Genomic DNA, 17011 nt, shown 5'->3' with positions numbered 1-17011 from the left:
TCCAGGGATGGGGCAGCCACAGCTTCTCTGGGCAACCTGTGCCAGGGCCTCCTCACCCTCAGATGAGACAACAAGTCAAAAAATTACCTGTTAGGGTGAGTCACTATCCCTGGAGGTGTTTAAGAGGTGTCTGGATATGGTGCTGGGGGATGTGGTTTACAGGGTACAGTGAAAATGACAAGTTGATGGTTGGACTTGATGATCCCAGAGGTCACTTCTATGTCACTTAAATGGCGTTGATCTTTTTTCCTTGCAAACAGATCTCTCTTTACTGGCTGCTTCGTCACTTCTAATTTTAAATAAAACCAAGCAAGAAAGTAGGTGGAGTTTTGAAATTGAGCACAGGGAGGCTGGAGAAGCACTGAGGAAGTTTAATGCCATCCATTACTAAACAAATGTGGCTTTAAATGGATCTCTCCCCACTCTGCACACACCAGCTACATTAAGTCTGGTGAAATTCTCACACCACCTTCTCAACACAACAGGAAAAACTACGTTAGGTACAGCTTAAACACACAGATGTCTTCCAAATCCATCCAAGCCTCTGGAAACAAGTTTCTTCATCCATTCTTACAGCTGGGGGACAGGCTATTCCAGTGTCTTAAACAGTAGTGAAAACATTTTTGCCAAAAGGATATTTGGTATTTACATCTGATCTTTCTTGAGCTATTAACACTGTACATAAAACCTCTGCATACAGTTAACATACACAACAGCTTATATGAAGTTTACTACTGTATACAATATGATAATAAATATGAATAAAACCTAGGAGCTGACAGTACAACAAAAGAGTAAAAGTGTTTTTGACTTGATACTGAAATGCCTTGGTTAAAACCAGAAAAATTACTCTCCTTTTTCCTTGTCAGGCAGCATCAAAAAAAGCGATCAATCCATCTTGATCACAGCCATCCAGAGTTTCCAGAAGGAGAGGAACTTTGGATTTCACATTGGTGCCTTTAAATTTAAATTTATCTATGAAGAGATCTGTGATCATACCTGTAAAAGTAAAATTCCAGGAATTACTATTTATTTTCAGTAGCAGGTATCTCTACTTTTAATTTATGATTATGTACTAAGTATTTCAGTTGTTAGAAGAGTTTTTAAACTTCACATCTTAAACAACAGTTTAATTGTAAGCAATGCAAGCCACTTGACTTTTATACATTCTTAAATGCCATCCTGAATTTGAACACAATCTTTAATCATGTCCATAAAGATAAGTATAATCTAAATATAAGCAACTGTCTATTTCAGCCATGTCTCTGACCATGAAGCCCCATTTAAATAAAGCTGAATTGTTAACAAACCATAAAGCCTCTCGAGATGTGCAGGTTGTCTCTTGTATTCCTCAAGCAGCTGATCTGCCTCTTCCAAAATGCTGCGGTATTTTGGGAGCAAGAAGTCCACGTTGCCTTCATGAACTTGTAATTCCTCAAAGACAGTTTAATATGGTAAGAGCTAGCAGCAGGTAAGTATCATAAGAGGAGGTAAGTAAGAAGAAATGAAGCTTAGATACGTCAGAAGGAAGTACTTCAAAAGGAAGACAATTCCCTTCTAAACTAGCAAGTGTTATTTTCAGAGTGCCTTATTTTCTAGTCTTCTAATGGAATGCCAGATGTCACTTCACAGACTGGATTCTCAAAATCCTGCGTATTTCAGCTTCCAGCTCTGAGACAGAACAGGAACACACCACGCAGACTTGATCATACCTTCATTTTTAGAATAAGTTAATTCCTAAGAATGTGTAGCACTCAATGAAGTGTGAAGGTAAAAGTAAACTCGGAAAATATCACTCAATTTGTGACAGCAAAAAGTTTTTAATGCCTCTTCTAAGAAGCCTCAGACTATCAGCAGACCAGTTTGGGATGGTTGATAGTATAGATCTTTTTATCCTCCAGAGAAAGGCACTTCTGTTCTAGACTAGAGGTAATTATTTGTGCACTGTGAGTCTGCTGGGATAACAGCTTTCATCAACCATTAGATTATTTTACTGCCTGTCAATAAAGTTATCATCCAAAAAATGAGTGACCAAAAAACTTGTCGAAGATTTGCTGTCTAAAACAAGCAAGATGTACAACACCATTATTATTGCAGAAACACAATATGCATAAGAATAAATTCTCTATTATTGTTTACATCTCTGGTTTGCCAAACCAAGCCCAAGTAAAACCCTTTTAGTGATAATAAAGATTCACACTGCTCTCATTAGCAGCCAGCTTTTCTACTGTCTAAAGAGCTCTGACAAGTATTTGATTCCCCCAAAAGGACAAAAGAGAACTAGTTCAACATTTTCACCTCCCCACCCTTTAAATAATAAATACCAACTCAATCATGTTGAGCTTTCACAGGGAAATCCTGGTTGTTGGAAAAAAAGTCCAAGAATTGAGACAAGCTGCCTAAGTGGTACCTCCTAAAACCTATTGAAGGTATTAACAGGAAGATTCAAAAGCAGATGATTTAAAAATTATGAGACACTGGGATGAAGTTCCAAGGCAAAGAAGTTGCATTTGGCCTGGGTGACCTAAAAAAACCTGTAAATATTTGTTGGAAGAGGGACAGAAGGAGCTGGAAAATAACAGCAGGCTAGGAGAGAACATTAGATAAACCTGGCTGCCCTTCTACCATCCAATTTAAGCATGTTCAGTAATCCTACACGTGTTTCACTAGTTAGATACCAAGAAAGAGAATTTTCCTTGAAGAAAATTGTCTTCTAGACACTTAAAATACATAATTTAATCTAAGGGAATAGATCCCCACATGACACACACCTGACTTGAGCCATGGTTTGGAGTCTGACAGCATAGCCCCTTCATAAAAATCAAACCCCAAGAGTTCAGATACTTACTCTCAAAGCATCTATTAAGTGAACCTTCTTGGCCAGCAGCTGCTGATACTCTAATTTAGGGTGGATAAGCTTTAATGTGTGCCTCACAGATTCTTCATTTACATCTAGCAGAGAGTAAAAAAGAACACCAACAAGCAAGTTGAGTACTACATACTCCATTTATGGGAATAACAAATGAACTGAAGGACAACAAAATAAAGAAGAATTTTTACCATATGACATGTTGAGATTAATCTTCCTTTTAGTAGCCTCTTTGGAAAACACATCTTTGAGGATGGATATTGTAGAGATGTTGTCAGATTTAAAGTATCCCTCACCTTTTCTATTGAAGAAGAAATTTTAAATTAATAAACTTGAACACACATGTATGCATTAAGTTTAGTAATTGTATTTTACCTGTAGGTACTTTCCAGCTGTGTTCCCAGGAAAGTGTTCTGAAAATAAAAGGTGATGCACTCTCCAGCAGGAGTCTTTTCAGGCACCTCAGGCAAGCAAAACACAACCCAGGAGTGAATTTCAGCAAAACTGAACTGGCCTTTGAGAATCAGTGTATTCATAGGCCTGTGACATTGTGAAATTAAAAGAGAAAAAGGACAGTTAATAGTTAAGAAGGAGGGACACTGTCCATGTAAAAAAAAGTTTAGTTCCACGTGGTGGCTTCCTTTTAATCAGCACCTTGTAAAAAAAAAAATCAGGTCTCTCCCTAAGTACAGACACATATTGCAGGTTACAGCTATTTTTCTGTACTTCAAAATGCAAAGCTACATGCATATTCAAGTTTTACCTCCCACTAGGCATGTCAGAACTAGAAAAAAAGCCAAATTGGAAGTGTTTGATGTCCCACTGCAAGTTGTTAAACCTGAAATTTTGGACAAAGGTAAATAACTGACAAGAGCAAATATGACTAAGACAGAGCCTTAAGAGCCTCCCGTGCTGTAAACCCCAGGTGTAGCATTTTTATCAAGAACAAGGCATAGTGGAGCTCATTTGCACACTGAAGCCTTTGGTATCTCACTTCACTCTTTCAGTTTTGGTTTGAACAAACATATCCTTGGAGGCAATATGAGATGTTAGTGAGGTAGGCAAAAATCCATCAGAAATTATATAAAATACAAAATTCCTATAACAGAGAGATAAAGCTAAAAAATGTCTTGCCTCACTTTTGGGGCCAAGCTGTGAGAAAAAAAAATAGCGGAAAAGGGTGGAGCAGAGAATGAGGCTGAAACTGAAAAGACACAGTTACCTACAGAAAGTTTCTTTTCTACCACACCCTCAGCTGTACTAACAAATGGGGCTGAACTGTAACTCAGGGCAGTAAAATGAAAAATAGCCCCAAAACAAGAGTGGCAAGGAACCCATTTAATCCATAATTTCTATTAGGAAATCAATGAAATGGAACTACAGGCTCAAAAGTGTATGTTAGGGGTTAGAAATTCCATACTCAAGTTTACCGAGCAAATGTTTCAGCTGCCTTGTGTAATTTTTTCCAAGTGAAAAAAGGCATTGATTTTTCTTTGCAAATACCTGTCCTGATCAATAGAATGAGTTCTCTGGTGAAGTGAAAGTGGCTTAATTTGATATTGATGAACTTGACAGGTTTTTGGTTGGATTCTGGGAGTTACATATGCCTGAAGTGTCCCATACTGTCCTTCAATGGAGCGAACCTGCAGAGAGGAAAAAAGAACCCACAGAGGAGAAAAGGGAAAAGATTATTTTACCACTGTTTGGAAATGTAGTGACTATTTAAATTATGTTAAAGAAAGCCTCTCATATTTCAAGAATATTTATAGTACTGTATTTACTTGATAGTGCCACTATAATTAAAGCAGATGAGTTTAAAACTAAATGAAGCATAGTCCAGTGAAGCGCTGCTGTATTAGATGAATTAAATATTAATAAAATAACACCCTCTAACTCATTTTCTGATCAGTTAAAATAAAAAGCCTCAAAAATTGAGAGTTTTACTTAAACACATATCAGATTAGGATGCTGCAGTATAAAAGAGAAAACCTCACACCTGTGTGCATGCTGAGGATTTTCTTAATCTGTGGTGGTTGCTACAAAATGTGAATTTTGTGCATCCTTAAAAATAAACTCCAAAACATCCACATGCCTTTAAGTGTAATACACTTGGGATGACAGGATTTGCTTCCTCTCCAAAATACAAATTAAGCCTATATTCCCTTGTTAGTTCCCAATGTAACTTCCTTCAAACACTTCAGAGAATATACAGTGCCAAAGCTTTCTTTCCCACACCTCCCTCAGCTTTAAGTTGCACACATTGCCTTCAGAATCCTATATTTTCCCAATCTGTGGTGTCCCCACTGCTTTCATCTTGGGGACACTCAAAAAGATGTCAGGCTTTCCTCTGACATATTTTTAGAAGCCCTTAGAAATCCTAAAGACAAATAAAAAGAAACACAAGCCCCAGATTAGAAGGTCTCAGGAAAAAACAAGGAGTAGAAATTGGACTGATCCATGTAGAGAACTCTTCATTCCAAACTAGGACTAACCATTAATTTTCTGGAACATATCTTTGAGCACTTTACCTTAAGTTCAAGTCTTGTAGTATTTGCTTGGCATCTGTAAGTTGCAAGAAGAAAGTTGCTATTTGGCTGAAAAAAGGAAAAAGAAAACTAAGTAGGAAAATAATACAAAACAGGTCTGTGGATTCACAAAATTTCTACTGGTCTGTTTTAACCTAACTGTAGCTATGTTACAGTGAAGTTTTTTGCTATGCATGTACAGCTATTTACAAGAGTTAAATGCATAGAAGCAATCCTTGGTTCCCCTGAATGTTCCAATTAGTTTTAATTATGATAGGGTTAAAAAAAATAAAAATCTCTCTTTAAGAGAATACAGCCAATGCCTCTTACAGTCTTTAATATCTCTACAAAGATTACACAGATACCTACTTTTCATCTGAAAAATGCATGTCAACCTGGCCCACTTATCTACAAAATTAGTTCAACATTCAAAAACTAAAGCAGATTCAGCAGGAAAATACACCCCAAAAAGCGCTAAGTTAATCATCACAAATGGCACAAAACCTAAAATAAAAAGCTGATTTCTGGGAGCTCCAGGGCAGAACAATGACATGCAAATTCTTTTCTTAAATTAAAAATAAAGGACTGTTAGAAGGGAAAGGATTTTACAGAAGATTTTCATAAATCCTAAGGGAATTCCAGGATTTTCTCCCTGGCCCTCTGTGTCAACTTTAATGCTGTAACTATTTAAATCTGTAGTTATTACATATAAAAAAAAGCATGCAAACATTTGACTCCCCACACAGCAGAATTGTCACATTCTAAAGCTATTTTTTAGAAATTAACTAAGAAATGTAACACTCTTCACCTAAATTGCCAGGAAGTAAATGTATATGAGTCTATGAAATCCAGAGAAGAGAGCAATACTGATTGTGTCTCTCACAATCTTCCCCAGGAATGAGAAAAAAATGAAGACAGCAGATATTTTTGCATATTTACATTTGCCTTACATCAGGACCTGCCTATAACTCCTAATGCTGCAGTGTCTCTAATGAAGCTGTGCTCTCCACAATTACCAGATGAGTAGTTTAACTGCATGTATTTTAAATCAGAGATATATACATCCAAGTTCTATTTTTACTACGCAATATGAAGAGTTTCCATCACGCCATCTCTACAGACCTCACCTCCTCGGTTTCACTCACCTCAGAATCACAGCTGCTAAAACTAACAACGGCAGAATTTTTATCCACATCCAGCAAGTCTAGTGGGACATCACTCTGCAGAATACAGGAGGAAGGAAAAATAAAGAGGTTACATTCCTGAGTAGCTCCAAGTGCATTTATCCTCTGTCATCAAGCTTTGTAAGGAGAGCGAGGCAATGAGATTGCTTCATCTCAGAGGCAGAAGCCTAACAGACATGCAGCTTACTACTTAATCCTGGAGTAACATGATGATCTTTCTCTTATTCCCTTCCAGAGTCTTGAACTCCTGGGGGGCAGGTTTACCACAACCTCAGTGTAAAATCTGTAAGTGTCTTTCAGACATGAAGGGTAGATTAAACAATTTCCTTATTTCTCATTTAGCTATAGAAACATCTGATATTATATGGTGGCAAATTAGCTGTAACTTAGCATTGCTCTGTAACATCCTTAATAAAAACAGGATTTTTATCAAGAAGTGAAAAATAAAATCCTACAATATTTCTTTCCCATTTGTTATAGAAAAATCACCTCATAAATTCCTCCTTGTCACATTTTTCTCCTCAAGCATTTCCCAAAATAAGGTAATTCAGTACTGCTACTCTTTCTGACTACCAAAGATGGCATTAATTTCAGCTGATACAGTAGGAGGAATAATTAATTAAGGTTGCTGTAATGGGCTGGACTATTTCTCCCCAACTGCACACAAATCAGATGCTGTTCCACACTGGAAATTAACAGGTGGCCCATAACATTTTGAAATTAATTTTCCACTACAGAGGGCACTTAACTTGTGAGTGAGGATGTGCACCTCATTTAATTGGTGTTTAAATTAGGACATGCAAAAGCAAACACGAAGTTACAAAGAAATCATCTGCTACAGCAGCCACTTTGGTCTATTTTAGTAATGTACAGTTGCTCTGCTCAATATGAAGTTGTTGTATTTGCTCCCTAACAAGTATGTCCTTAAGATGCTGTAACTTGGCTTTATGGACTAGAAAGTCTCTGAATGTTTTATTTATGTATCAAGAAAGCCAACAAGAACAAAGCCCCACTGACCTGTACCAAGACATTATCTATGGCTGTCTGCACCTCCAAGATTAGGCTGTAGCTGGCATCATCCTTGTTCAGTGTGAACTTGTCATTCACACTGAAGGCAGGTACTGAGGAAACTGCAGTGCTGGAGTGAGAGGACTGCTGGTATTTTTCCCGTTCCTGAAGTACTTTTAGCTGCAATTGTTCCAATTCATTCCTAGAAAAGGGAAACCACTCATAATGTCTTGGAAAAAAGGCAGCTATAGACCTACCCTAGAAATTAAGTAGTTTAAATGTGCAAGGCAATCATGTTTATCTCCTGTCCTCAATTTTCCAGACAGAAGCGACTGATGACTCCCCTTAGATGTACTTAGCAAAGATAAAAGATAGAAGATAAACTCTAACACATGGATATATGGATTTTACACGTTCCTTACCACAAGGGGTTTTTGGGACACAGGAAAGGACAAACTTTTTCCTTCAAGAGTACAATGCATTTTGACTAATATGGTAGTGACTTCTTTCCTGCCATCATTTAGAAGCTATAAAGCAGCAAGCGAGAAAGGAATCTTATCTTGCTGATACTGAGGCAGAAAGCATTAAGACATCATCATGTGAAGGCAAGAGAGAAAAGACTGTGAAATGAGGCTGCTATTCATTTCTACTTTGAAAAAGTTTAATTCTACTTCTAGATATATTAGTGATAAAGAAAATCCAGTGAGATAGGAAGGAGAGATGATATTTCAGCTTTTAACATTTCCATTCTTCCATTTAAATTTCTTTCTAGCACAATTACCTTAAGGATGAAATCTTGTTCTGCATTTCTTGACTTAATTTAAGTTCTTCACCTGATCCAACTTCTCTATGGACAGGTTCTGTAGTCAGTCCTGTCAGCCAGCCTAAACCAATATATGAAGTTTATATTCCTTATAAGCTAAAAAGAAAATTCTATACTCAACTATTGTATGTATGGAGTGATGCTTGTTCCACACACTGGGTAGAGAGAATTGAGCCAAATTTAATCCTTTCTTGTAGGATTAATCCTAGACATTGAGTACCATTTTTAAGAGTTTCATGCTTAAATTGGAAAACATTACCTTTTTTTTCATTAAGTACTTTGAGCAATAAATTCTTCTTTAACAGTTTTTAACTGAGTAGTTGGATTTTTTTCTCACCTCTCCTTTTCTGATAAAACTTGAATTACTGTCAGTACTGAAAACAAAACAAAAGCTGTGCAATGTGTTTACAGCAAACTGGTTGCTGCTCAGTGGGCTAAAAAGTTGGATGCTGCTGCTTGAAAAAAGTTATACTTTTGCTTACTAAATTAGATTTATTTCTAAAAGCAAATACTAATTGATTATATTCTGATAAATCAGGCATGATATGCAGATATGAATGGGAGTTTATAGCTCTGGTTCCCTGCCAAAATCAGTCTAGTGCGCATCCTTCCAGAATTCACCTTTGAAAGCCCACAGAGGAACATGGGCTTTCACTTTTTCCCTTTCTTCTCTGATCCATGAATCTTTACACTTCCACTAAAAGCAGCCACAAAGGATTTAGGCTGCAACAGTACTAAGTACAGCCAATCATACCAAACCAATTCATATGAGATCAGGTGCAAGGGTCTTTTGATCACTCAAAAATGTTTAAAAGAGGTATTTGTAACACCATTTTTCTCAGTAACTGACTGAGAATTGTATCTTGCCAAATGACATGATTTTCATTACAAGCAGTTTCAATAGGTTAAATTTTAGCACTGAAGGTAACTAAAGAAAGAAAATTAGCAATATTTTAGCACCCAGCAGCTGACATATGCAGCATGTTTATCATGGCTTGTGTCACAGACAGGCCAATAGCTCAAGACTTACAGAGGAGCTACTGAGATGCCTCACATGAGGGAGCTTTATTTCCTCCTAAAATCAAAATCAGCCCCATTTAAAGCACTTTGAAGCTGAAAATGAATGAAATTATGTAAAAGATAGAAGAAATAAAATGAAAACATGCTTATATATCAACATTTTTCATATATAGTAAAAAATCATAAATAATTCCTTCAGACATACCCATTAATTCATCACATTAAGGCAGCAGTTTACACCAAAATATAGTCAGCCACTGTGTTACACATGATCAATACCTTAAAATATTAAATCTCCAGTTTAAGTGTAGAAAATTTTTTTAAAGTGTAAATATTAAATTAGAAGAGGTCTTTTCATCACAAAATTTTAAGAGATGTGAGCTGCACTAACAACGTAACCTGCTTCATATCACCTCACCACACATGGCATATATTGTGTCAGTGAATGAAGCTTACCTGAGTATGTTGCTGCTAGAATTTCATCATAGCCATCTTTTCCTACACAGCCACCCTGGATTGATGCAATGCTCTCTGATAAAGCCTTCAAATAAACACATTCAAGCAAAGTGAAATATCACTGCACTAATTTTAGATGTTTTTAGAAGATTCTGCTCCACATAGCAAACATATTGAAAAGCTGAAAGCAAAACACTGATAGACAGTATTTTTCCATCAGAAATTAGCAACCTGAGTGAAGTGAAATGATCCCTCTGGATCCAATTACTATTTTAAACAACTGATAACCAAAGTAATTATGCTCAGTGAAGCCCTGGCAATACCATTTATTAACCTGTAAATCACAGACTACACACAACACTCTTGGGTTTTTCGCTCAGAGAGCAACCCTGTATTAGGTTTCACCCAGCAGTCAACCAAGACAAAACTTTAACACACAGTCTCTACATTATTTTGATTTTTGGTCAAATCACAACCACTTCACTTTCTGGTTCTTACATGTTACTTTCTGGTTCTAACATGGTTCTTACATGTTACCATACTGATTTCAAGTTCATATTGTCAATGTTACAAACCTCTTAAATTAAAAAAAAACCCACATATTTTAGCAGTAACAATCATGTAAGTTTTGAAATACAGATTTTTATTTTTAATTAATGTTTCTTTTCCAGCAGAGTATGAAGACTTACATAATCATGTCGAAGGACAGGATCATCAGCACTCTCAAAGCTATAAATCTCTATCATTCCATCATCTCGTCCAACAAGTAATTCCTTAACTCCATCTCCCAGAATGTCAAAACTATCAATGCACAGAATACCTAATGAAGAAGAAAATAAAGACATTTGCTTCACCTTTATTAGTTTATGATACAATAATACACAGGTCACACTCAGTTACATGGAAAGAGAGTCCTGCCAGCTTTTAAGGTGTTAATAATGAGATTTCTGGGTGAGTCCTTAAGGCTGAAGTCCCTACCCTGTGCTTCAGGTTCAAGGTTACTTTTTTGGCTCCATATTTCACAGAAAGACTAAGGACATACTAGGAAGCATTTTAAGAAAATAACATGATGATAAATCTTATAATTAAATAAAAATGTACTTATACATTCCATTCCCGATCTTGTCCTTTACAAAGCAGTAGGGGCTAAAAGATGTTCCAAAAGCAGCACACCAATGCTAAACCTGGGAAAGTTTTGTTCAATTATTGTGGAGACATAGTCCACCTTCAAACAAAACCCTTTATTATGACACTTTAGAGACCTTAAAAACACTGAACGTCTGAAAAATTTGACAGGTGTATTTTCCAAATATACACACGCTTAGAAATTGAAAAATTTAAAACATCTCAATGAATCGTATTTGAATCAACACAGTTTTACAAACACCACTTTAAAAATAGTGTAAGAACAAAAGTTTGATAAAATCCTGGAAATAATATGAACACAAAATCCAAAGCAAGACAAACTGATTCAAATTATTTGTCAGAAAATCAGGAGAATGAAAGAGTCCTCAGTCATATTAATATCACATAATCACAATATGTCTCCAAAGTCATCTATGAATAAGATTTCCCGATTACCCTACCCTTAACAAAGCCTCAGGTACGCTGGGAAAGCTAAAGAGTGAGAAATTGAGATACATACCTCCTCTCTTCTTTTCATTTCCAATTTCCCACCTTGGTATTGCCTTGGTACCAGTAATCTGAGTGACACCCAATTTCCCATCAGAAGTCCCATACACAATTTCTTCCCCAGAATCACCTGAGCACAGAAACTGAATTTAGAATTGATAAAATCAAGCACACTGACTTTAAAAATGTTGGGTAGTTACACTCTGCAGCCCATGGTAAAAGGACACACTGAATTAGTGATGTGCAATGGAACTGTCAGGCTTCAAACCTAAAAACAAATCCATGAAAACTGCACTCATCCTGATAATTTCCTTGGGGTTATCACTATTCTGTGTTTGGCTGCACCCCTGCACTTGAGTTCTGCCTAAAAACCAGACAGAATCTATTACTATAGATTTCAGCAAAGTTAGGCTGAAGTATGAAGGCTATTCAATGGACTTTACAGAAGAAAAACAGAGAACTCTTTCACAACACACACCCAGCAGTGAATGTTGTGCCAAAAATTCAGCAATAAAGAACTACTTTTCCAAACCAGCTCAGGATGTTTGTCACACAATCTAACTGAAACTAAATTAAGCACCAGATTAACACCCTAAAGCGATTTCAATGAGGTTAGAGCAGATTAGCAAGAAGGATGATCAAAACTATTTTAAGTTTGAACCTTCCCATCTCAGTTTATGTTAACTCTACTCAATATTCTTGTCCATCCATGTATTCAGTTATGGAAATCCACGTGTAAGGGAAATACAAACCCAAAACCTGGGCATGGCCCCCAAAAGTCCAGTTTGTTTTTACACAATGAGACCCCTCAGATCTCACTAGTGCTGTAAGATGTCTTCAACTGAATGTTAATATAATTTAGAACTGTCTAAAACAGTCATGTCTTTTTTACTTATACGTAAAGAATTACCTTGCATAGTCACTTTTCTGCTGCATTTTTAAAATCGGCTTAAAAATCAGGACAAAATAATTAACAAAGACAAGCTACAAAATCTTGAAAACATAGTAAAATAGCATTATTAATTTTGTGTATATTCTAAGTCTTGTTACCCCCATTTCCATTGCTCAGAGCAAGAACAGTAGGTGGTCCAGGAAGTTCTACTTCATACAGCAAATCAGATCCCTGAAGACAAAGAGAACAATCTCAAATGAATTTGTTAAAAAAAACAACACTCACAACCAAAACAACAACAAAAACCTCCAAAACACCAGCCACATACCAAACCAAAGTCCCACAATGACAAAATTATTATGGATCATAATAAAATGTAAGATTTACTTATTCAAACTCCTATGGGAAAACCATGTCTAAGCCAAAAACAGGGTGAAGTTTGTACAAATAAAACACAGGACTCCTGAAACGTGTTATTATAATTTTAAATGATCCAGGAACTCAGCTGGCAATTTAATATGTTAAACCCCTTAGTATCACTCAAGACTTGTCGCAACAGTAATTTATGAGAGCAAGAATTCCCAAAGTGATAAAGCCTTCAGGAAATTAAATGAGCACTTTTAGTTAGAAGGGACCAATTTGTCATCAACTTCCACCTATGAATTCCAAAGCCTGTCTATAGTGGTTTCATTAATCCTCATTTTTTACAAGTTTATGATGATTCTCCTTTCGAAAAACAGCAGCAAGGGAATGCACCAGCAGCAGCATTACCAAGTAAGGCACAGTGTACTGATCCTGATCCTGTTTAAGCCATGCTGATATGTATTCCCTTATTAATTAGTCCAATTCCACAGAACCATACATAAAACATAAAGAAGGGGGCATTTTAACCTGTAACACCCTGAGCACTCTGTCCTGACATGCAAGCACTGGTGTGATGCAGTTCACTTTGTCTACAGGAAGGCAGAGAACATCATTGATTTTATCTCCTGACAGGAAGTAGTGCTGGTCCTTGCAGTCACAGTAATGGTTATAGATGTAGCTTGCACAGAGAAAGAGATCTGCTCCTGAAATGTACCTGAGGAGAAGAAAACACTTCCTGTAGCCTCTTGCTGCAGTAGGAGTCCTTTATGCTTTTATGCCTTACTATGCTTACAGCTCCAAGGTAATATGGGGCCCTGCAAGCTGTTCCAGCTTTTAGAGTTCCTTACAAATATTAAAACCATGTGGTTTCTACAGCTCTCACATTTCTACTTTGTCTTCAGGTACATCCTTAAGAATATCTTTATAGAAATTTCATTACTATAATTTTTATGCTGATTTGTCAATGGCAGCATCTTACACTGCAATCCAAAAGAGATTTTGCTCCAGGAGCTGTGTGGACAGGATGCACTGTATCAATAACCCCAGCTCTGCTCACTCAGATTTTGCACTGCTGTGAGTGCAATGAGTCCAGACCACTCCCAATTCCCCCCACACTTCCAAGACTTCTCTGTGATATTCCAAATTCCTCCAACAGGTTACAGCACAAGCTGAAGCTGGACTAGCACTTAGTGTCACCTACACAATATGCTTAACATTAATGCATAAAATCATAAACAAACAATCTGCTATAACTGCCAAAAAATGCAAAATATCATACATACATAGCTTTGATGCTTTCAGTAAGGTTAGTTTCAAAGGAAAGAAACTGCTTCCCTCTTTTTGTGAAACCTCTGACTTCGGATCCTATAGCCACAAAAATTTTCTCCTGTGGTGTATTAAGAGCTCCTCCCAGCTCCAGTCTGGAGATCTTTTGTCCTGGTAGCGTCTTGAACACTGGCTGTCAACAGAAAATCAATTTTCATCATCACAATATCATATTTACAGTAATCTTTTAACATAAAGGATAGGAAATTTACAATTTCTGGCAAAACTAAGATGCAATGGATTGTACACAGACAAAAATAATCTGCATATTTATCTTCAGAATCACAGAGCAATCAAGCATTTTATCAGTAAATACATACAAAAAGCTTTAAAACACAATAAATTAAGATTTCATTACTTCATTGTTATTAATTCATCTATGGGAAAAATTCAGCACTGCTGTCAGCTGTTTTGTTTGTGGTTTGTTTTTTTATTTTAAAGAACAACACACACACACTCCCTCCCTCTCACATGTTACGTTCTTATTCCAGAAGTCTACATTGATTTATTTGTATTGCTATAGAATACTTATGAGCTGACCATGGACTTCCTGGAGAAGAAAACCCATGGAAAAAAAAAGTTTTATTGCATTGGGCATAAAAAGCAATCAGTTTGTTCAAATCCTTAAGGTGATTTAATAAATCTCTGCAGGTTTTTGTCTTGTTACAATAACTGTGTATGTACTCAGGCTTAAGCCAAACTTAATAGAAGTTAAGTTTTTTTTCCACATTAGTTTTTGACTGTAACTGTGGAGAATCCTGTGCTTGATCAGGCATGAGATCAGCATGCCCTCACCACAGTTAGGCATCAGGCCACAGCTCTACCTAGACCCCTTCCACTGGCATCTTATTTGCCACATCAATAAAAAATGAACTTTCAAAGTTCACTGGAAAGAATATTCCAAAAATAAAAATTTAAATGGAACATTTCCACTTACCACAGCTTCCCCCTTTTTTATGCCAAAGCACGTAACGACCCCATCCTGATCTCCAACAACCACCTTCAAAAGTGTAATACATTGTTATTTTTTATTACACACACAACTGTGGTTTTAAATAATACTCTTCCTGTATTCACAGAATCACAGAATGGTTTGGGTTGGAAGGGACCTTAAAAATCACCCAGCTCCAATCCCTTGCCAGGGACAGGGACACCTGCCACTATCCCAGGTTGCTCATGTTCCATCCAACCTGACTTTGAACTCTTCCAGGGATAGAGCAGCCACAGCTTCTCTGGGTAACCCTCAGAGGAAAGAATTTTTTCCTTCTATTTAATCTATACCTATTCTCTTATGAGTTTGAAACCATTTCCCCTTGTCCTGTCACTACATGCTATCGTAAATAGTCCTCTATTATAATGTTAATGATATTTTCATTTATTTAAGGACTCAAAGTTCTAGAGTACTTAATTACATACGGAAGTATACTAAGATCTATATAAAATGCTATAGATAGGATATTGAACAGCAGTTCAAGTACAGGCATTTGCAATCCTTTTCCTGTTTCTACTTTTAAATGTCAGCAACCATGAGGTGAAGATGTATTTGGGAAAAGTTGTGTTTTCACACTAAGACTTTATTACTGAAAAAAAATCAGCTACTTCTATTGAGTTTCCCTAACAAGGTTTCCTTAATTTGAACTTATATTAAGGAGAACTTAAAAAAAAAAAATTTCATAGAATCCTCAAGGTTGGAAAAGACATTTAAGATCATCAAGTTCAACCATCAAGTTGTCATTATTACTATAACCTCTAAACCATGGCACCCACCCAGTGCCAGATCCAGACACCTCTTAAACACCTCCAGGGACGGTGACTCCACCTGCTCCCTGGGCAGCCTAGTCCAATGCTTGACCATCTTAACAGTAAAATATTTTTTAAATATCTAACCTGAATCTCCCTTGTCTCAGCTTCAGGCCATTTCCTCTAGGCTTAAGTGGAATAGAGAAATATGGAGGAACTCCTTTGTGGTTTCAGCAACGCTGTAAACTACAAAAATTCCTTCCCGGTTCTGAAGTTTTCCAATCACAAATTAGGGGTTTTTTTTCTATTTTTTTTCCCCACAAAAAAGGTTTTCCAAACCCCCAAAATGGGCTTGCAGTCTTTCCCTATGACGTCCTATATCTAAGGAAACTCTGGGGATGATTAACGATGGGATGAGGCACAGGACAGGAGCGAAGCACCAGGCGGTCGGTACCTTCTGCGTGGACTTCTTCCCGGAGGCGGGCAGCAGCCTCATCGTCTTCTGCGCCGTGACTCCCACCTGTGGATGGAAGAGACGCTCCAGAGCGGGGCCCGCAGCGCCGGGACGCGCCCCGGGCCGCTCGCAGGCCCCGCCGCACGGCCGCCCCTTGCCCCGGCGGGCCGTGCCGCCTGGTCCCGCTGCCGGGGGCTGCCGGAGCGCTGCCGTGCCCACCTGCAGGTAATCCACGCGTGCCAGGCTGGGCTCCATCGCTCCCGCGGGACGCGCGGCCCTCCCGCGGGCACGGCGCGCCCGCCGCCCGTCACCGCGGCAACCTCCGCGCGGCGGCCGCCTCCCATTGGCTGGGCGGGCGGGAGGGGGCGGGGCCTCGGCCAGACGGGCGCTGCGATTGGCTGGAATGCCCCGGGGCGGGGCAAGGGGCGGGCAGAGCCGGGGGCGCCGCGGAGAGGCTCCCGCAGGAACGGGGCGGAGGGGGATGCCGGGCTCGGTGCCGAACCGGGCGGGAGGTGTGGTTTATTTAACAACGAAGCCGAAAATATCTGCCCTGCGCGGTGTCTGAGTTAAAAAAAAAAGCCTTACTCGGTGCGGGTACGTGTATACAGAGACATGTTAAATAGCGCTGCTGCCATTACATTACATTCCAACTTACCTGGTTCTCAGCATTTCCTTGTGGTCATAACCATGAGTTTTGGGCTTACACGCGTTACTAATAC

At 38.1% G+C, this 17011-nt stretch overlaps 1 protein-coding gene across 2 annotated transcripts; it reads right to left on the bottom strand.

Annotated features, from left to right (window-relative positions):
* Positions 1-351: 351 nt before the first annotated feature.
* On the bottom strand, positions 352-16616 carry BBS7 (Bardet-Biedl syndrome 7). 2 transcript variants are annotated; one of them, XM_021554938.3, is made up of 19 exons: positions 16512-16616; positions 16293-16358; positions 15036-15098; positions 14056-14231; positions 13301-13487; positions 12568-12640; positions 11531-11647; positions 10575-10705; positions 9886-9970; positions 8368-8470; positions 7596-7788; positions 6540-6614; positions 5398-5463; positions 4373-4512; positions 3245-3409; positions 3061-3170; positions 2849-2952; positions 1311-1434; positions 352-999 (listed from the first exon to the last, which is right to left on the bottom strand). In XM_021554938.3, the coding sequence occupies exons 1-19, from the start codon at positions 16545-16547 to the stop codon at positions 866-868; spliced, it is 2148 nt and encodes a 715-aa protein (XP_021410613.2). In that variant the 5' UTR covers positions 16548-16616; the 3' UTR covers positions 352-865. The 2 variants fall into 2 exon arrangements, with proteins under 2 accessions (XP_021410613.2, XP_077639173.1); XM_077783047.2 differs by lacking the exon at positions 352-999 and having other exon boundaries at positions 1311-1461.
* Between the last annotated feature and the right edge of the window lie 395 nt (positions 16617-17011).

This window comes from Lonchura striata, chromosome 4 (assembly GCF_050655825.1).
Source record: "Lonchura striata isolate lonStrDom1 chromosome 4, ASM5065582v1, whole genome shotgun sequence".
NCBI lineage: Eukaryota > Metazoa > Chordata > Aves > Passeriformes > Estrildidae > Lonchura > Lonchura striata.
This window is presented reverse-complemented; position numbering and strand designations above follow the sequence as displayed.